At 43.2% G+C, this 14,795-nt stretch overlaps 1 protein-coding gene across 1 annotated transcript in view; it reads right to left on the bottom strand.

The window, feature by feature from the left end:
• Positions 1 to 14,795, bottom strand: part of LOC117227808 (homeobox protein Nkx-2.4) — a 76,424-nt gene that overhangs the window by 19,738 nt on the left and 41,891 nt on the right. Inside the window, exon 3 of the mRNA XM_033483334.2 lies at positions 7,889 to 7,975. Within this exon, the coding sequence (XP_033339225.1) occupies positions 7,889 to 7,975 (87 nt within the window). The remainder of the gene's footprint in view (positions 1 to 7,888; positions 7,976 to 14,795) is intronic.

The raw sequence follows: 14,795 nt of genomic DNA, 5'->3' as shown, positions 1-14,795 counted from the left end.
TATTATTATATTATTATATGTATTACTATTATTATTATTATATTATTATATGTATTACTATTATTATTATTATATTATTATATGTATTACTATTATTATTATTGTATTATTATATGTATTTCTTTTCCATTTTCTTTTCTTTTTTATTCGTTTCTTTTTCTTAGTGCTTATACTCTGCTACGCTATGCACTATATAAGAAAATTAGATATTTAAAACGATTCAGAAATTACTTAACTCAGTTCATTTAGTTTGATTTTAGTCTTAGTAAGCGAAAGAACAGCCACGTGTTGAGAACTGAGAATTCCAAGACTGTACTGTACCTAATAATGTAATGTATATTATATTATTATTATATTATGCATAGTGTATATATATATATATATATATATGTATATATATTATACATATATAATATATATAATATATGTGTTTTATGTGCAATATTAACGCGGAACGTATGCCAACACATTGCTTCAGTTTCTCGGTCGACACGACAATATAACATACTTTCGCATCTCGATCACCTTCGTTATTATTCCGACGCATGTTGCATTTGCATACGCATGCACACAGATGACTCACGGGGCGAGCGAGCGGTCGTGAGGCAATAATTCTTTGCTTAATGGAACACATATTGCGTTATCATCGGAAGACTAGAATCTGTCGAGCGCCAAGCTCGAGTCACCACGCGCCTCCTTCCAAACACAATAATGTCTCCCTAATTGACGCTCAGATTGTCCACTAAAATGGACAATTTGGCAAGCGGAGGTACGATTATTCGATTATTATGCAGCTCGTTTTTATAGTTGTCGACAATTTGTAACAGTCTACAGGGTGTCCCAAAAATGTCTCGTAATTCGAGAGTGGCGGGTTCCTCAGGCCATTCGAAGCAACTTTTTCCTTTACAAAAATGTTCTCCGAGGCACCGTTAACGAGTTATGAACGAAAAACGGTGACCAATGAGAGGCGAGCTCGGCTGGCGCGAGGCGACCGAGCCAATGAGCGGAACTGGGCTTCGCGCGCTGGTTGGCTGGGCCGCCTCGCGTCAGCCGTACTCGATTCTTATTGGCGCACTGTTTTTCGTTGATAACTCGTTAACGGTGCCTCGGAGAACATTTTTGTAAAGGAAGAAGTTGCTTCAAATGATCCGAGGAACCCGCCATTTCCGGATTGCGAGACATTTTTGGGACACCCTGTAGACTGTTGTAAATCGATGCGAAGACAAAAGAAGTGTGAAACAATGCATATGAAGACGATTGTTTGGTTCCAACGATGAGCGAGTGAGCTACTAGAGCAAAGCCACTATAGTGGCGCGTCGTGCCTAAAAGGTTAAAACCTGGGACACCCTGTATATATTAGAAAAATTGTAGCAACGTCGAATCGTCGAATCCAATTTTGTCTTCGACGAAATTTTTGTTCGCACGCCGACCGTTTCGCAGGGACGACGCATCGCTACATAATCTCTCTCTCGATACTCGTCGAATCGAAAATGCGCTCTGAAACCGGCGTCGTTCGACCGGCGTTTTTTTTATTTATTTATTAACCGCCTAGGCGTGTTCCATGTTAAAGACTCCCCCCCCCCCCCACCCCCCTCGTTCGAGGACGCGCGTTCGAAATCGCGCCGATAAAAAGATGATGAAGCAGAATTTCGGTTGAATCTGATGTTGCGTTCGCGATTGCAGCGCGCGTTCGCGGCGTTGAATAAAAAAATAGAGACGGAGGGGAGCGGGGGGCCCCAGGGTAAATGACTTGGATCAGCGAGCCGCGAAAAACCAGCTTCGCCCCCCCCCCCCCCCGGGGTAACCGTTGAAACGCGCGCGCGTTTTCATCGAATTTCGATGGCACGCGCGGAAAAACGCGCGCTGCCGCCGCCGGATCCGCTTAGAACGTCGGAAACGCGACGGGATCCTCTGTCGAGTGTCGCGCGTATTTCGCGGAAATATTCACCGGCAAGAATCGAGTGGGAGAGAGAGACGAAGAATATACTCGCGCACGCACTCACAGAGAGAGAGAGAGAGAGAGAGAGAGAGAGAGAGAGAGAGTGTAAAAGCGCGAGAAAGAGAGCGCGACAGTGAGAGAGCAAAAGTGAGATAGAGAGCGAGAGGGAGAATGCGAGAGTGAGAGGGAGAGCGCGAGAGTGAGAGCGCGAGTGCAAAAGACCGAGAGAGAGAGCGCGCGAGAGTGAGAGAGCAAAAGTGAGAGAGAGAGAGAGAGAGAGAGAGGGAGAGTGCGAGAGTGAGAGAGCAAAAGTGATAGAGAGAGCGAGAGGGAGAGCGCGAGAGTGAGAGAGCAAAAGTGAGAGAGAGCGAAAGAGAGAGCGCGAGAGAGTGAGAGCGCGAGAGAGTGAGAGCGCGAGAGAGAGCGTGAAAGTTAGAATATATATATATATATATATATATATATATATATATATATATATATAGAGAGAGAGAGAGAGAGAGAGACGCGCAAAGAAGCGAGCGAACGCCCAAAAAATCGAACAGAGAAAAGCGACAACGAAGTGAAGCCGGATTTCGAAAAACATTTCCGAGAATCGTCGCTCGCCGACGGAACGGCGCGACATTTTCTGCGCAAGAAGCCGGCGACGAGCAAATAAGTCGTCGGAGGTATTGACACGGGAGAGGAATGATTTTTAATGTCATTCGCGCGACCTCCGGACGCCGATGAATTGTTAAACATTGCCCAGATTTAATGGAAGGATTGTTGTTCCTGCGGCGATCCGTGGATCGGAAGCGGGCAAATCCGAAGCGCGGGATTGATTGATGCGCGGTCGCGTATGGTAAGTAAGCATTATCGTGAGGGCAGATTAGATTTCCGAGCCGGGGTTTAACAAGTTGATCTTTTAGTAAGCCGATTGTTGTGCGAGTTCAAGGATTCGGTTGATTTTCGGCCGCGTTTTGCTGCGAGGATCGGATAATTGCTTTGCAGACTGCGCGGATTTGTTGACGTTGCGCGAACGTACGAGTCTCGTTCGTCACATCGTGGATTTTGTACGTTTGCAAGAAAAAGGACTAAACGAAGTGCAAAAACTATGACGAGAGTCGATAGAGGAATTTAGATATTTTTTTATAGAAGGCGCTTTAACGAATCGATCGTTGATCGCGTATCGCGATCGTCGCGAAACTGTATCCCGATCTTGCGGATTGCGTTTAAAGCTTTAGGCGGATCCGAAAGTTTTTTCGCCGATGTATATTCTTCGCGGTAATCGACAGATAGGTAAGTTTATTTGCACTGTTTTAATTTCGAGGGATACATTATGCGTGAAACTACCGTATAACCTCGACAGCGCGCGCGCATTCGTTTCTACTTTGTATTAAAAATGCGGTCGATCTCTCCCGTAATTCTGGTATAGACCGATCGCGCCGATCCGGGAGAGTTCGACCGCGTTAATTGTTCCGTCCGTCGACGAAATTTGTATTCTTCCTCTATCCGGTTTTCTTCGAAGCGAATTCGCTCTCTTTTCGAGCTGCGAACAGCTTAATTTCCAAAGAATTCCGTTTGGCTCAGCGAGACGATGCCCGTGTTTCCACAAACGGGTGCAACCGTCGTGGTCAGAAAACGCTGCAGGCAACTCGCAAACGTTGTAAACAGTTCGGAGAACGTTGAGACAAAGAGGAACGAGGGAACTATAAAGAAACATGGGAATGTTTCGATTAAAAGGGGGAAGGATGCAAAGAAACGTTGAAAACAATTGGAACGATCGTTCGACTCGAGCAGAGATAATCGAGTTTTACAAGAAAGCGACGCGTCGTTGGAAGAATGGAACCGAAATGAATGCGCGAGATGCAGAGAGGACTACTTCGAAACCAGAAAAAGTGACGACTGGCTTGAATGCGCGAGATGTGTTCGTTGGTATCGCGAGGGACGCTCCAAATATGAGAATTTTTGCGATTTATGTGGCAAACCGAAGAAAAGATAACGTAAGAATTACTTTCTTGGTATATAATACTTTTTGTAAGCTACAGTCAAGGTTGTCTTTCGAGGTCGCTCTCAGTCGTAGCAAGTGGACGCTCTAAGCCGTTGATGCAGATGAGATCGTCCACTTACAGTATTTTTGCTTTTCACTAGAAAATGGTAGCGTATATTTTAAATTGACGCGAAATATTGTTTATATATATATATATATATATTAAATTACTTAGTCATTGCTGTAACTTGGTGAACACAATAAAACTCTGAAAAGCCACTCTTTTCAAAAAGTGATCTGATTCTCCCGGATTTTCCCTGCTTCCCCCATTGTCGGTAAATCATACGTTGGACTCTTTCCTTAATAATTTCAGTAGATCGAAAGCAATACATCAACATAATAAAATATTTTTAATCCTCCAATCTCTTCCAATTTGAAAGGCTATTCGACGCTACGTACACTCGACGCAAAGAATATTCGGCCGGCAGGAAAATCGAGCGTAGCCGGCTCGAGGCGAGCCCGGAAAACGATCGCACGCGCGCCGCCCGAAGTGGCAAAAACGGATCCGACAGACGGCACAGCAGATAAGAATCCCGAAAGCAGGGAATGCCGGTCGGCCGCGAATCGAGCGATTTGTCGCCTAATGCATGCCGGGGCATCCGTGATCCCGCATACTCCGCGCACATTCCGTAATGTATTCAGAGAAGCGAGCGGTAGAATCAGCGTGTATCAGGACGATCGCCGGTATTCTGACGTCTCTTTTGAATGTTATTCTTCGGCAAGGGGTGTGGAAGGGGGAGGGGGGAGGGGAGGGTGCCGTCGAGAAGAGCTGGAGGACCGATTCGTATTCGCCGGTGCGTGCGACGAGATCGAGACAGGGCACGTTTCGAGCCCGCAATTACGATATCTACGGGAATCTGGCGTGTCATTATTAGAACCGATGAAATGCAAGAGGAAGAGAAGAGAAGAAGAGAAAGAAGGTAGCGAGGGGTCGACGGGAACGTGGAGGAACGTGGCCCCACGTGGCCCCGAGGCGCCACAAAGTGAAGCTTGACTCGATTTCGTTCCGACGAACCGAATCGTCGTCGGTGGAAAATTCATCGGTGGCTCTTTAATCGGGCCAGCTTCGCTGACTTCCGCCGGGGACGCGTTAAAAGCCTGATATTCAACCCATAATTGCAGACATTGCCGCGCGATCCGCCCGGAAATCAAAGGAAACCGGGGAATCTCTTTCATTGCTCCGCGGAGTTTCTGCGCGACGATCTTCGACGCCCTCGCATCGATGACGCGATTATTTTCTTCGGTCTGGGGAAATTCCTTTTCCCGAGCCGTTCCCTTTCCCGACCCGTCGAATTTTCCGAAAGCAAAAGAGATCCGCGAAACGCCGGAAAAACCGCGAAAAACCGATTGCTGAAAAACTGCGAATCGTTTTCCGTTCTTAATTCCGACCGATAAATTGCGTCGATTCTCCGAAGCTTCTGTAATTATTTATATGTATTTATATTTATTTATATTTATTTATTATATATATTTATATATTTTACGAGAAAAAAGTGTCGATCGGAGAGATATTTTTAGGAAAAGAGAAATAAGAAGAAAAATAGAAGGTCGACGTCGAAGTTTCCTGTCTTCCCTGTCTCTCAAAATTCTTATATCCTCCGTTTGTTGTTTTAACTTAACAAAGACTTCGAGGCAGAAATCGAATGAAAATTCAAGTACACATGCGTAAGTAAGTACAGTGACCCGCAAAAGTGTTGGTACGCATTTTAAAACGCAATAATTATTTTTAAAACTGGACTAAGGGACCTGAATTTTTTTTGTGAGACTAGTTTACTAAATGATGACCAAAATGCCGTTTTTTTTCTTTTCAACTTTGCTATTACTTGGAGCGACAAAGAAATAAAATACCCTCGTTTTTGAACCTTTTTATCTGAGCCTATAACGAAAATTTGAAAAATGTCTTTCACAGATCTTGGGGCATGTCCTTATATGTATGTTGCAAAATTTTATCGAAATCGGTTGACGTTGTTACGAGTTGCAATAAATTAAAGATGGCAAAAATCTCAGTTTTATTTAAATCTTCCTATTTTTTTAAATCTTTCTTTGGGTTAACCAATTTCGGTCAAATTTTCAGCACACATATAAGTTACCAAAATCGACAAATCTATTTTTCAAATTTTCGTTATAGGCTCAGATAAAAAAATTAAAAATAATAATAACTGTTTCTTTTCATCCTAACTAATAGCAAAATTAAAAAAAGAAAGGCATTTCAGCCATCGTCTAGTAGAGTACCTTCTCTATAGTCCCTCAATCGCCTAAAAAAAAAATTCATGTCACTTAGTTCAGTTCGAAAGAAGTTATAACATTTTAAAAGGTATACGAACGCACTTTTGCGCGCCACTGTACACGGAACGCAGGCTTCAAAATGAACACCGGCGGTCCGATTTTTATTTACCACCGATCTAGCCGCATCATCGTTTGTTCGTAGACTGCCACAGAATCTCAGGGACAATATTTTTTGCTCAGACAGTGACGCGATGATCCTCCAGGCGACGCGGTAGCTGCCGGTCGCCATCTTGAATTAGTTGAAGTTCTGCGTGGGACACTCTTCTATATGCGACATTGATATTCTCGTTTCCGATTCGAACACGCCGAAGGACCCGGCCACGCAAAGAAATAAGGAATATTCAGAATCTTATCTCGCACAGCAAACACTTAACGAGCGAGACGCCTGTACGATTCGCTTCTGCCTCCGTGCGCCGTCGGTCCCCGTTAAACGCTGACGAAACTCAAATAAAATTCCGCTCGGCCGCGGATAAACGATCGCGGAGAATATAGAATAACAAAATCGATGGAAAAAGAATTTAGAGGGCGAGAGCGAGAGAGAGGGAAAGAGAGAGAGGGAGGGAGAGAGAGAGAGAGAGAGCGAGAGAGAGCGAGAGTGAGAGAGCGCGAGAGAGAGCGCGAGAGTGAGAAAGCGCGAGTGCAAAAACGCGCGAGAGAGAGCGCGAGAAAGAGAGCGCGAAGGAGAGAGAGAGCGCGAGCGAGAGCGAGAGTGGGAGAGTGCGAGAGAGAGAGCGCGAGAAAGAGAGCGCGAGAGAGAGAGCGCGAGAAAGAGAGCGCGAGGGAGAGAGAGAGAGAGCGAGAGAGAGAGCGAGAGAGAGAGTGCGCGAGAGAGGGAGAGAGCGAGAGAGAGAGCGCGAGAGAGACAGCGCGAGAGAGAGAGAAAGATGGAGAGAGAGAGAGAGAGAGAGAGAGAGAGGAGAAAGACGTAATTACGTGTTTTACGCGGTAGAGACTATTCCCCGCGTTCCTGCGGACCACTATCCCGGTAAAAATTTTGGATAGAATAACGAAATGAATGCAGAATCGCTTCGAGCCGGTCGAGTGGCCCACTCGAAACGAAATACGATGTGGATGCGAGGATCCGCGCGCGAGAGAGAAAGATAGAAGCGAGAGAGAGAGAGAAAGAGAGAGAAATATAGAAGCGAGTGAGAGAAAGAGAGAGAAACATAGAAGCGAGAGAGAAAGAGAGAGAGAGAGAAATATAGAAGCAAGAGAGAAAGAGAGAGAGAAATAAAAGCGCGAGAGAGAGAGAGAGAGAAAGAGCGAGTCTGTCCCCCAACCACCGCCGCCGCCCGCCCTCGGAACATTTTTCATTTAAAAGCATTTCATTTCGAAACGTTCGATATTTTGTCGTGCGTGTCTCGACTTTTCGAAATCCTCTCGCAAAAATCCGATCTATCGGGCTCGGGGTATTATTGTAGAAGAGAAAGACACAGAGAAAGGGAGAGAAAGACAGAGGGGGAGAGAGAGAGAGAGAGAGAGAGAGAAAGTGGTGAACGACAGAATTTAATTGAAACGCGAAGTTGTTTGTTCCTCCTCGGGTTCTTTCGAACTTTCCGAGTGTTTTTTTCTTTTTTGTTTCGTTTTTTTGCTCTTTTTGCACATTGTTCGTACGATTTTAGGTGGATAGTTACCTGATTCTGAGCGTTTTGTTCCGCCATTGCCTTCTCCTTCTGTTGCCTTTTGCACTTGTACCGGTGGTTTTGAAACCATATCTTCACCTGCAACGAAAAGCGACAGTTTAGTGACGTTGTTGTTTCGCTTTCTGTTTCGATACGACGGCTGTCGAGACAGATTATTATTTCATTACAGTTCGTACTTGCTACCTTGATTTTTTTTAGTCTCTGAGAGACAAATTACATGCTCGCTAAATACAGTAAATTCTCTGTAATTTTCCTTCAGCTACTAAAAAATTGTTTAATTTTGGGAGAGGAGATACGATTATTCGAGCCTTGCACATCGTTTTTACAGTTACCGATTGTCAATAATTGTAAAAACGAGGCGCCAACGCTCGAATAATCGCATCTTTTCTTCCCAAATTGTCCATTTTTGTCTACAAGCATAAAGATAAATTAGGGAGAATTTATTATAGCTTCCACTTTGCTCTTAAGTCTAACGGAACACTTGACATAACCTCGTAAACGCGTTCGACAATTAATTGTTGCACACGCATCGAAATCGTTACTGCATTTTCTTTACCAAAGATGCACAGAATCATTGTAAATACATGGAGTCCCACAAATGTCTCGCAATCCGCAAATGAAAGGTTCCTAGTGTCATTTGAAGCAACTTTTTCCTCGGCGAAAATGCGACCGCGGCTTTGTTTACGAGTTATTAACGACGAAACAGTGACCAATGAGAGGCGAGCTCGCCTGGCGCGCGGCGGAGCCAATGAGCGGAGCTTGGCTTCGCGCGCTCATTGGCTGCGCCGCGTTGCGGCAGCCGAGCTCGCCTCTTTTCGGTCCTCGTATCACGCGAATAAATTACTTCCATTTCGCGAAACATTTACAATCGTAGGAGTTTTGTTCAGAGCATAGTTACAAAGGTCAGATCGCCGTGCAAAATTCTAGACACTGGCGTAGGCATCGGCGGGTCTCCGTTACCGAAATTACGCGCAACGGATGACAGTCGAAATAAAAAATTCGCCGGGTTCTCAGATTGAACCGCGCAGAGGGCGTCCAATCGAATTTCCCTCTCTCTCTCTCTCTCCCTCACTCTCTCCCTCCATTTCTCCCGTTATGGTCGACCAAGCGTTTTCGTGCACGTGAACTGTCGTCAGGTAGGAACTCAAATATTTTTCCAAGAGGGGCGAGCGCAAGCCTTTTGTCGCGTGTATACGTTTCGAGCAACCTGGAACTATCCACGGCCTCCTAAATCCATAATCCACAGTTATTATAAGTCTGTTATTTCTTCGAGAGGGATTTAACGCCTCGTTCAGTTTCGCCCAAACGCTCGTAGGCCGATTTCTCTTTTTTTGCGACTCTTAACCTATCTCTTTTATTTTTTTGTCCTTGTTGATTCTCTGCTTTCGTCGCCCCTTCTGCATTTTTATCGATCTCAATGCGATCGTACGAAAATCTGCTCTTTCCGACGGACAATCGTCGTTCACGATTTGCGCGCAAGATTTTAAGTCTCGTTTCGTTTCGCTCGCAACGTTAAGGTTATTTTCTCGTCGCTCGTGAGAGTTCTAATCGATTTAAAAAAAAAAACGGAATGAAGAGAGAGAGTTTTCAGTTTGTCATAATCTCGTCGTTGGAAACGAGAAACGGTTGAACCGTACGAAAACGATTCTCGATTATCGAACAATATTTTTTCCTTCGTAATTTTATCGAGGCACCGTTTTTTTTTGTACTATTTTTTTCATGCTACTGTGCAATATTTATCGTTCCACGGTAGATTTCAAGATTTCTGTGCAAGATACGCGTATATCACGTGCTCACGAAACACGTGTCAACGGAAATGTTGAGGTTAAATAGGACACTGTTCTTTCGTTGAGTAAAACTGTTTCCATGGCCGGATGAAGCAAGAACGTAGGATAATTGTATCGTCGCTGGACCGCGTATTTTATGCGTTTATAACAAAAACGACTAGGTTAAGTATTATTGCGGACACCACAAATTGTACTGCGGCATTTTATAAACGTATAATAAAATCTAACATTTTATACTGTGTAATTTTATAAAAATGAATCTCATAACTTTTAATACGTTTAATATTGATACAATTAATAGATACATAACCTCAGTGTATATGCATATATTGTGGTTTATTTACATTACGCTTTTTAACGAAATTTGTGCTTTCAGAGATGCGATATTTCGAGAAAAGTAAATACATGCAAGTTAAGGGATAGTAGACATAGCTCGAGTTGTCAATTTATTGGCGTGTAAGGTCTTCTTTTCTCAGTCAAAGACTGAGGTCTCAGGCACATAACCTTAATTGAGAAACCATAGCAATACCTATACTTATCCTAAGAAGAAACATCAGAAGCATATAAGGTTACTGGTCAACGGAAACAATCATTTTCTACTTAATCCTTGCAGCCGATACAGACAATTCTTATTTACAGAATCCACGGTCCGATCGGCTCGCACAATAGAGAAAACGCATTGTCGCGCGTCACGAAGATAAAGCGGCAAGGAAGGGCTCTTCAGAATATCTTCGTCGCGGATCCACAGAAGGATCTACTCGACGGCGTAAAAATTACTTCACTCCGAAAATACGTGATGTTGAAAGGGCGCGCTGTTTCCGCGACGCTCGATTGGCGGTGTATTTGATTAAATTGTCAAGAAAATGTCAAATATTTCCAAGAACAAGCAACAAACGTTTGCGCCGGCGAACCCGAGTGGGTTCTCGAGAAGAAATCCTCGGGGATCCGAGTGTAAGCAAAGGAAACCAAGATCGTTGAAGAAAACCCGCGAGTGTGTAACACTTTGCAGTGTTACTTCAGGAGAATAAACGTTACACGCTGAAGAATAGCCTCAAAGAACCTGCGGCTGGGAGCGCAGTGGCGTAAACCGCCTTTCACAATTTAGAAATCATTATATTCGAGGCTCCGGAACGCCGGAGCTTAGAAACAATGCGTTCTCAGGTTGTACGAATACATTCCGCGTTGTTATTCCGTGGCGTTCGGCGCTGAGATAAATTGACAAACGTGAGATTCAAATTTATTTTGACTTATACAAAATTTATTTCGCTGCCTTAGACATTTTCTGAAATATTATGCAAGTTATTACGAATATTGTTAGGAAAATAGTGCTTTTACAGTCAAAATTCAACGGTTCAGAATTTTTTTTTAAATAATTCAACGAAATTAGTTGGATCTAGGTAATGTAACAACTTCTTTTGGAATTGTTGTTTGGAAGAAAATTGTTGAGCAACTCTTTTGCTTGTAATTCAGTCTCTTATTGATAAATAGACGTCCAGTAAGTAAAGAGTTAGCAAAATATGCTTAGTTCTGCAACGAAAATCTATTTTATATGTTCTACATGAGCAATTATATGAGCAATTATGCAAGCAAATACAAGCGATTTTGAGACTCCGGGAAAATTCATAACAACGATTGTAACTTCGTCGAACCTCGCAAGGTGAGTCTATACAATGCACCCGAATTAATAATACGCGTTCGATTGTTAAACTATAATTAATTTTTCTTCGGCAGGAGAATGCTATCCAGCATTTTGAAAACGATGGTCGACAGGCAGAGAACCGTGTTCCCTTTCTATACAGGGTAGCGAAAAGGAAAACGTGGTTTTATGAGGTTCCGTCGGTAGGAAGCAACGCTCGAGACCGCTTTTACGGCAATTGAACGCGATTAGGGAAGTCGGCCGTGAGGCGCGCGGGATCGAGATCGGCATCTGCTTATGACAGGAGCGCGTTATAATCCGTATTGTGCATAATGCGGTGTTCAGAGGGGCGCGAATCCTGATCGCGGCGCATTGTCGCCCGCGGCCGAAGACAATGGACCCCGTTCTGTCCGATTTAATCCTTAACGCGGATTTGCTAGCCGGAATATTGCCGGCGGTGCTAACATCGCCACGTTTCGAGTGGCTAATACCTTTCACTACCAGAGGAATGGGACTTTTGAAATTTAAACAGCGCCTTTTTCAACGTTCAACGCGATTAATTCGACCGGAGATGTTCCGCGCAGGGATTAAACATTTTACTACGTTTGGCAGATCGATGTTAATGAATGTTAATAATTGTTTTTATCGATGGTCTAAATAATTACAGTAAGTTCTCTCAGATTGTCTCCTTTAGTTTGTAAACAGAAGCGGACAATTTGGTGATACGCTTATAGTAAATTTTCCCTAATTGAAGATAAAACTTTGTTTCTGTTTATAGGAAAATATTCTGTTCGATGATGAACGATTTGATTCGACAATGATGCTGCACTCTTGCTTTGTTCCTTGACACAGTACAACGTTGCCGCTAACCTCGGAAACAGACTAATTCATCCTGATAGAAATGAACAACATTATTGAAACTTGTTTCTATTAAATCACATTATTTTAAATTATTATTTTTATTATTATTTTAAATTATTACTGTTTCAAATTAATTAGTTTAAATTCACATTATTTTCAACCTTTCAGGGCTATCAAAAGAAGAAACACATTTACATCGTGTTTGTTGCAACTCTTTCCTTAGCATAAAAACAATCCGCGGCTTCGTTTACGAGTTATTAACGAAAACCAGTGGCCAATAAGCGACGAGCCTGGCCGTCGCTCCTCGCGGCCAATGGCGCGTCGCGCTGGCCGTCTGACTTAGCGGCAGGGCGGGGCGTCAGCCGAGCTCGCCTCTCATTGGTCATCGTTTTCCCTTAATAACTCGTAAACGAAACCTCCGATCGCATTTTCGCTGAGGAAAAGGTTGTTTCAAATCACCCGAGGAACCTTCCGTTACCGGATTTCGAGACACTTTCGGGACACCCTGTAGTTCGAGGAAGATCTCGAGGGAAACGGAAGATGTAGCAGGAAATCCTGTCGGATTCCGGGGTCAGATAGGCGATTGGTATTCGAGCGGCGCGAGGCGGCGACCGCGAAGGGTGAAGAAAGAATTTTCGAGGGTGGCCGATCCCGCTAATATTCAAAGAATTAGACAGACGGTGTCGGGCACTCGAGACACGGTCCGCTGCACGGGGACCCCTTAAAGTGCTTTCGTTGCATTCTCGGCGCGCATAACATCGACAATGGGGGCCGCGGAGGGCTGCCGGGGGACTGCACCGGGTTACAGCCCACTCGAGTAGGAGGTTACAGGCGAGCAACATATAGGTCGGCCCGCGCTTTTGATTCCAGCGATAAGAATCGAGCTTAGCCGTACCTTTCACACATCCCTCTAATTTTACCCTTTGTCCGCCGCCCGGAATCGCCCGATCTGCCCGCCCCTTTTCTCGGCTTCTTCTTTTTAACTGGCGAAGATTTGCTCGATCACCGGCACGTACTTTCGCTATTTCATTGTCGAAGATTATTTGTACGTCTTGGCAATCTGTCGCGCACATTCGAGGGCGACATTCAATCATTAGGCGACAAATAATCGTTTTGGAGGCCGCGGATCTTTTGCTTGCGGTTTATCAGAATTGGAGCGAGTGGATCGTCGCATTCTGCGATTAATTTAATTAATTTGATTCTTTTTAAGTTAAGTTTAGGTTAATTCTTCCAAATTGTTTTTTGGCTTGTAGACAAGAATGGACAACTTGGGAGGAGGGATGATGTCAAGGTTATTTAGGATTATTTATGATTATGCGAGCCTTGCTTATGTATAAGTGCGCAGCGACGGGCTGGCAAGCGCAATGCGTGAGTCTATAAATATAAATATAATTAAATTTAATAATTATATTAATATAAATATATATTTATTATTTATAGTATATTATTCTATAGTTAAAAAGTTTCTTAATGACTATATATTTATATATACGTATATATATATATATATATATATATTATTTTATATATATATATTTATTATAATTATATATATATATTTATATATATATATATATATATATATATATATATATATATATATATATAATTATAATTATTATTATCATTAACCCCTAGCCATACTTTATATATATATAATATACGTATTAAAGTACGGCAAGGGGTTAATTTGTACAATAGCGAACATACATTTAAGACCACATAAAAAACGGTATAATTTCTCTAAAACTGTACTAAACGACTCGAATTTTTTTTTATATGATAGAGGGATCAGTCTACTAGACAATGACTCTAATATTTTCCTTAAATTTTACTATTACTTAGAATGACAAAAAAATTAAAAATTAAAAAATGTCATTAAATGAACAACGAAATGTTCAGCGTGCATCTAACTTACCAAGATCTACAAAATGCTTCTCTTTGTTAATTTTCATTATACAGTCAGATCAAGAAGTTGAAAGACACGAGTTTTTTACTTCACTTTTCTCATTCCAAGTAATAGCAAAATTTAAGAAATGTAATTAGAATCATTGACCAGTAGACTGATCCCACTGGCATCTAAAAGAAATTCAAGCGATTTGGTCCAGTTTAAAAGAAAAAGTTACACCGTTTTTCAAATGGTCTTAAATACATACATGTCCGTTACTATTTTGCACATGAACGAAAATTGTATAACAATATCTGCGCCAAAGCGACCCGCCGGACCGCAAATCCGCGATGTATAAATAATAATAAATATCCAACGGTGTATTCGACGGGAGCGTCTCGCGATCGCTCGCGCGATTCGTCCGACAGCTCTCCGCCGACAATTCCTCCTCGAAGATTTCGCAGCCTCTGCGCGTTCGAAGCACCGGTGAATTCGCGGAATCGGTGGCCGTAGGCGTGAATCAACAACGATCCCAGCGAGGAAGAAGCAAGAACGAGAGAGAGAGAGAGAGCAAGAACGAGAAAGAGAGAGAGAGAGAGAGAAAGAGTGAGCGAGAAGAGAGGGGAAAAAAGGAAACGCTTTGAATCCGGGGCCCTTGATCGCGCGAGTTCCGCGTGTGTTTTGTGCCGCGGCGGCCGATGCGTAGGGCTGAGAGACCTTATCTAA

Source organism: Megalopta genalis, chromosome 8 (assembly GCF_051020955.1).
Source record: "Megalopta genalis isolate 19385.01 chromosome 8, iyMegGena1_principal, whole genome shotgun sequence".
NCBI classification, from domain to species: Eukaryota; Metazoa; Arthropoda; class Insecta; order Hymenoptera; family Halictidae; genus Megalopta; species Megalopta genalis.
The sequence above is the reverse complement of the archived record's forward strand: the minus strand, read 5'-3'. Positions and strand labels throughout refer to the sequence as shown.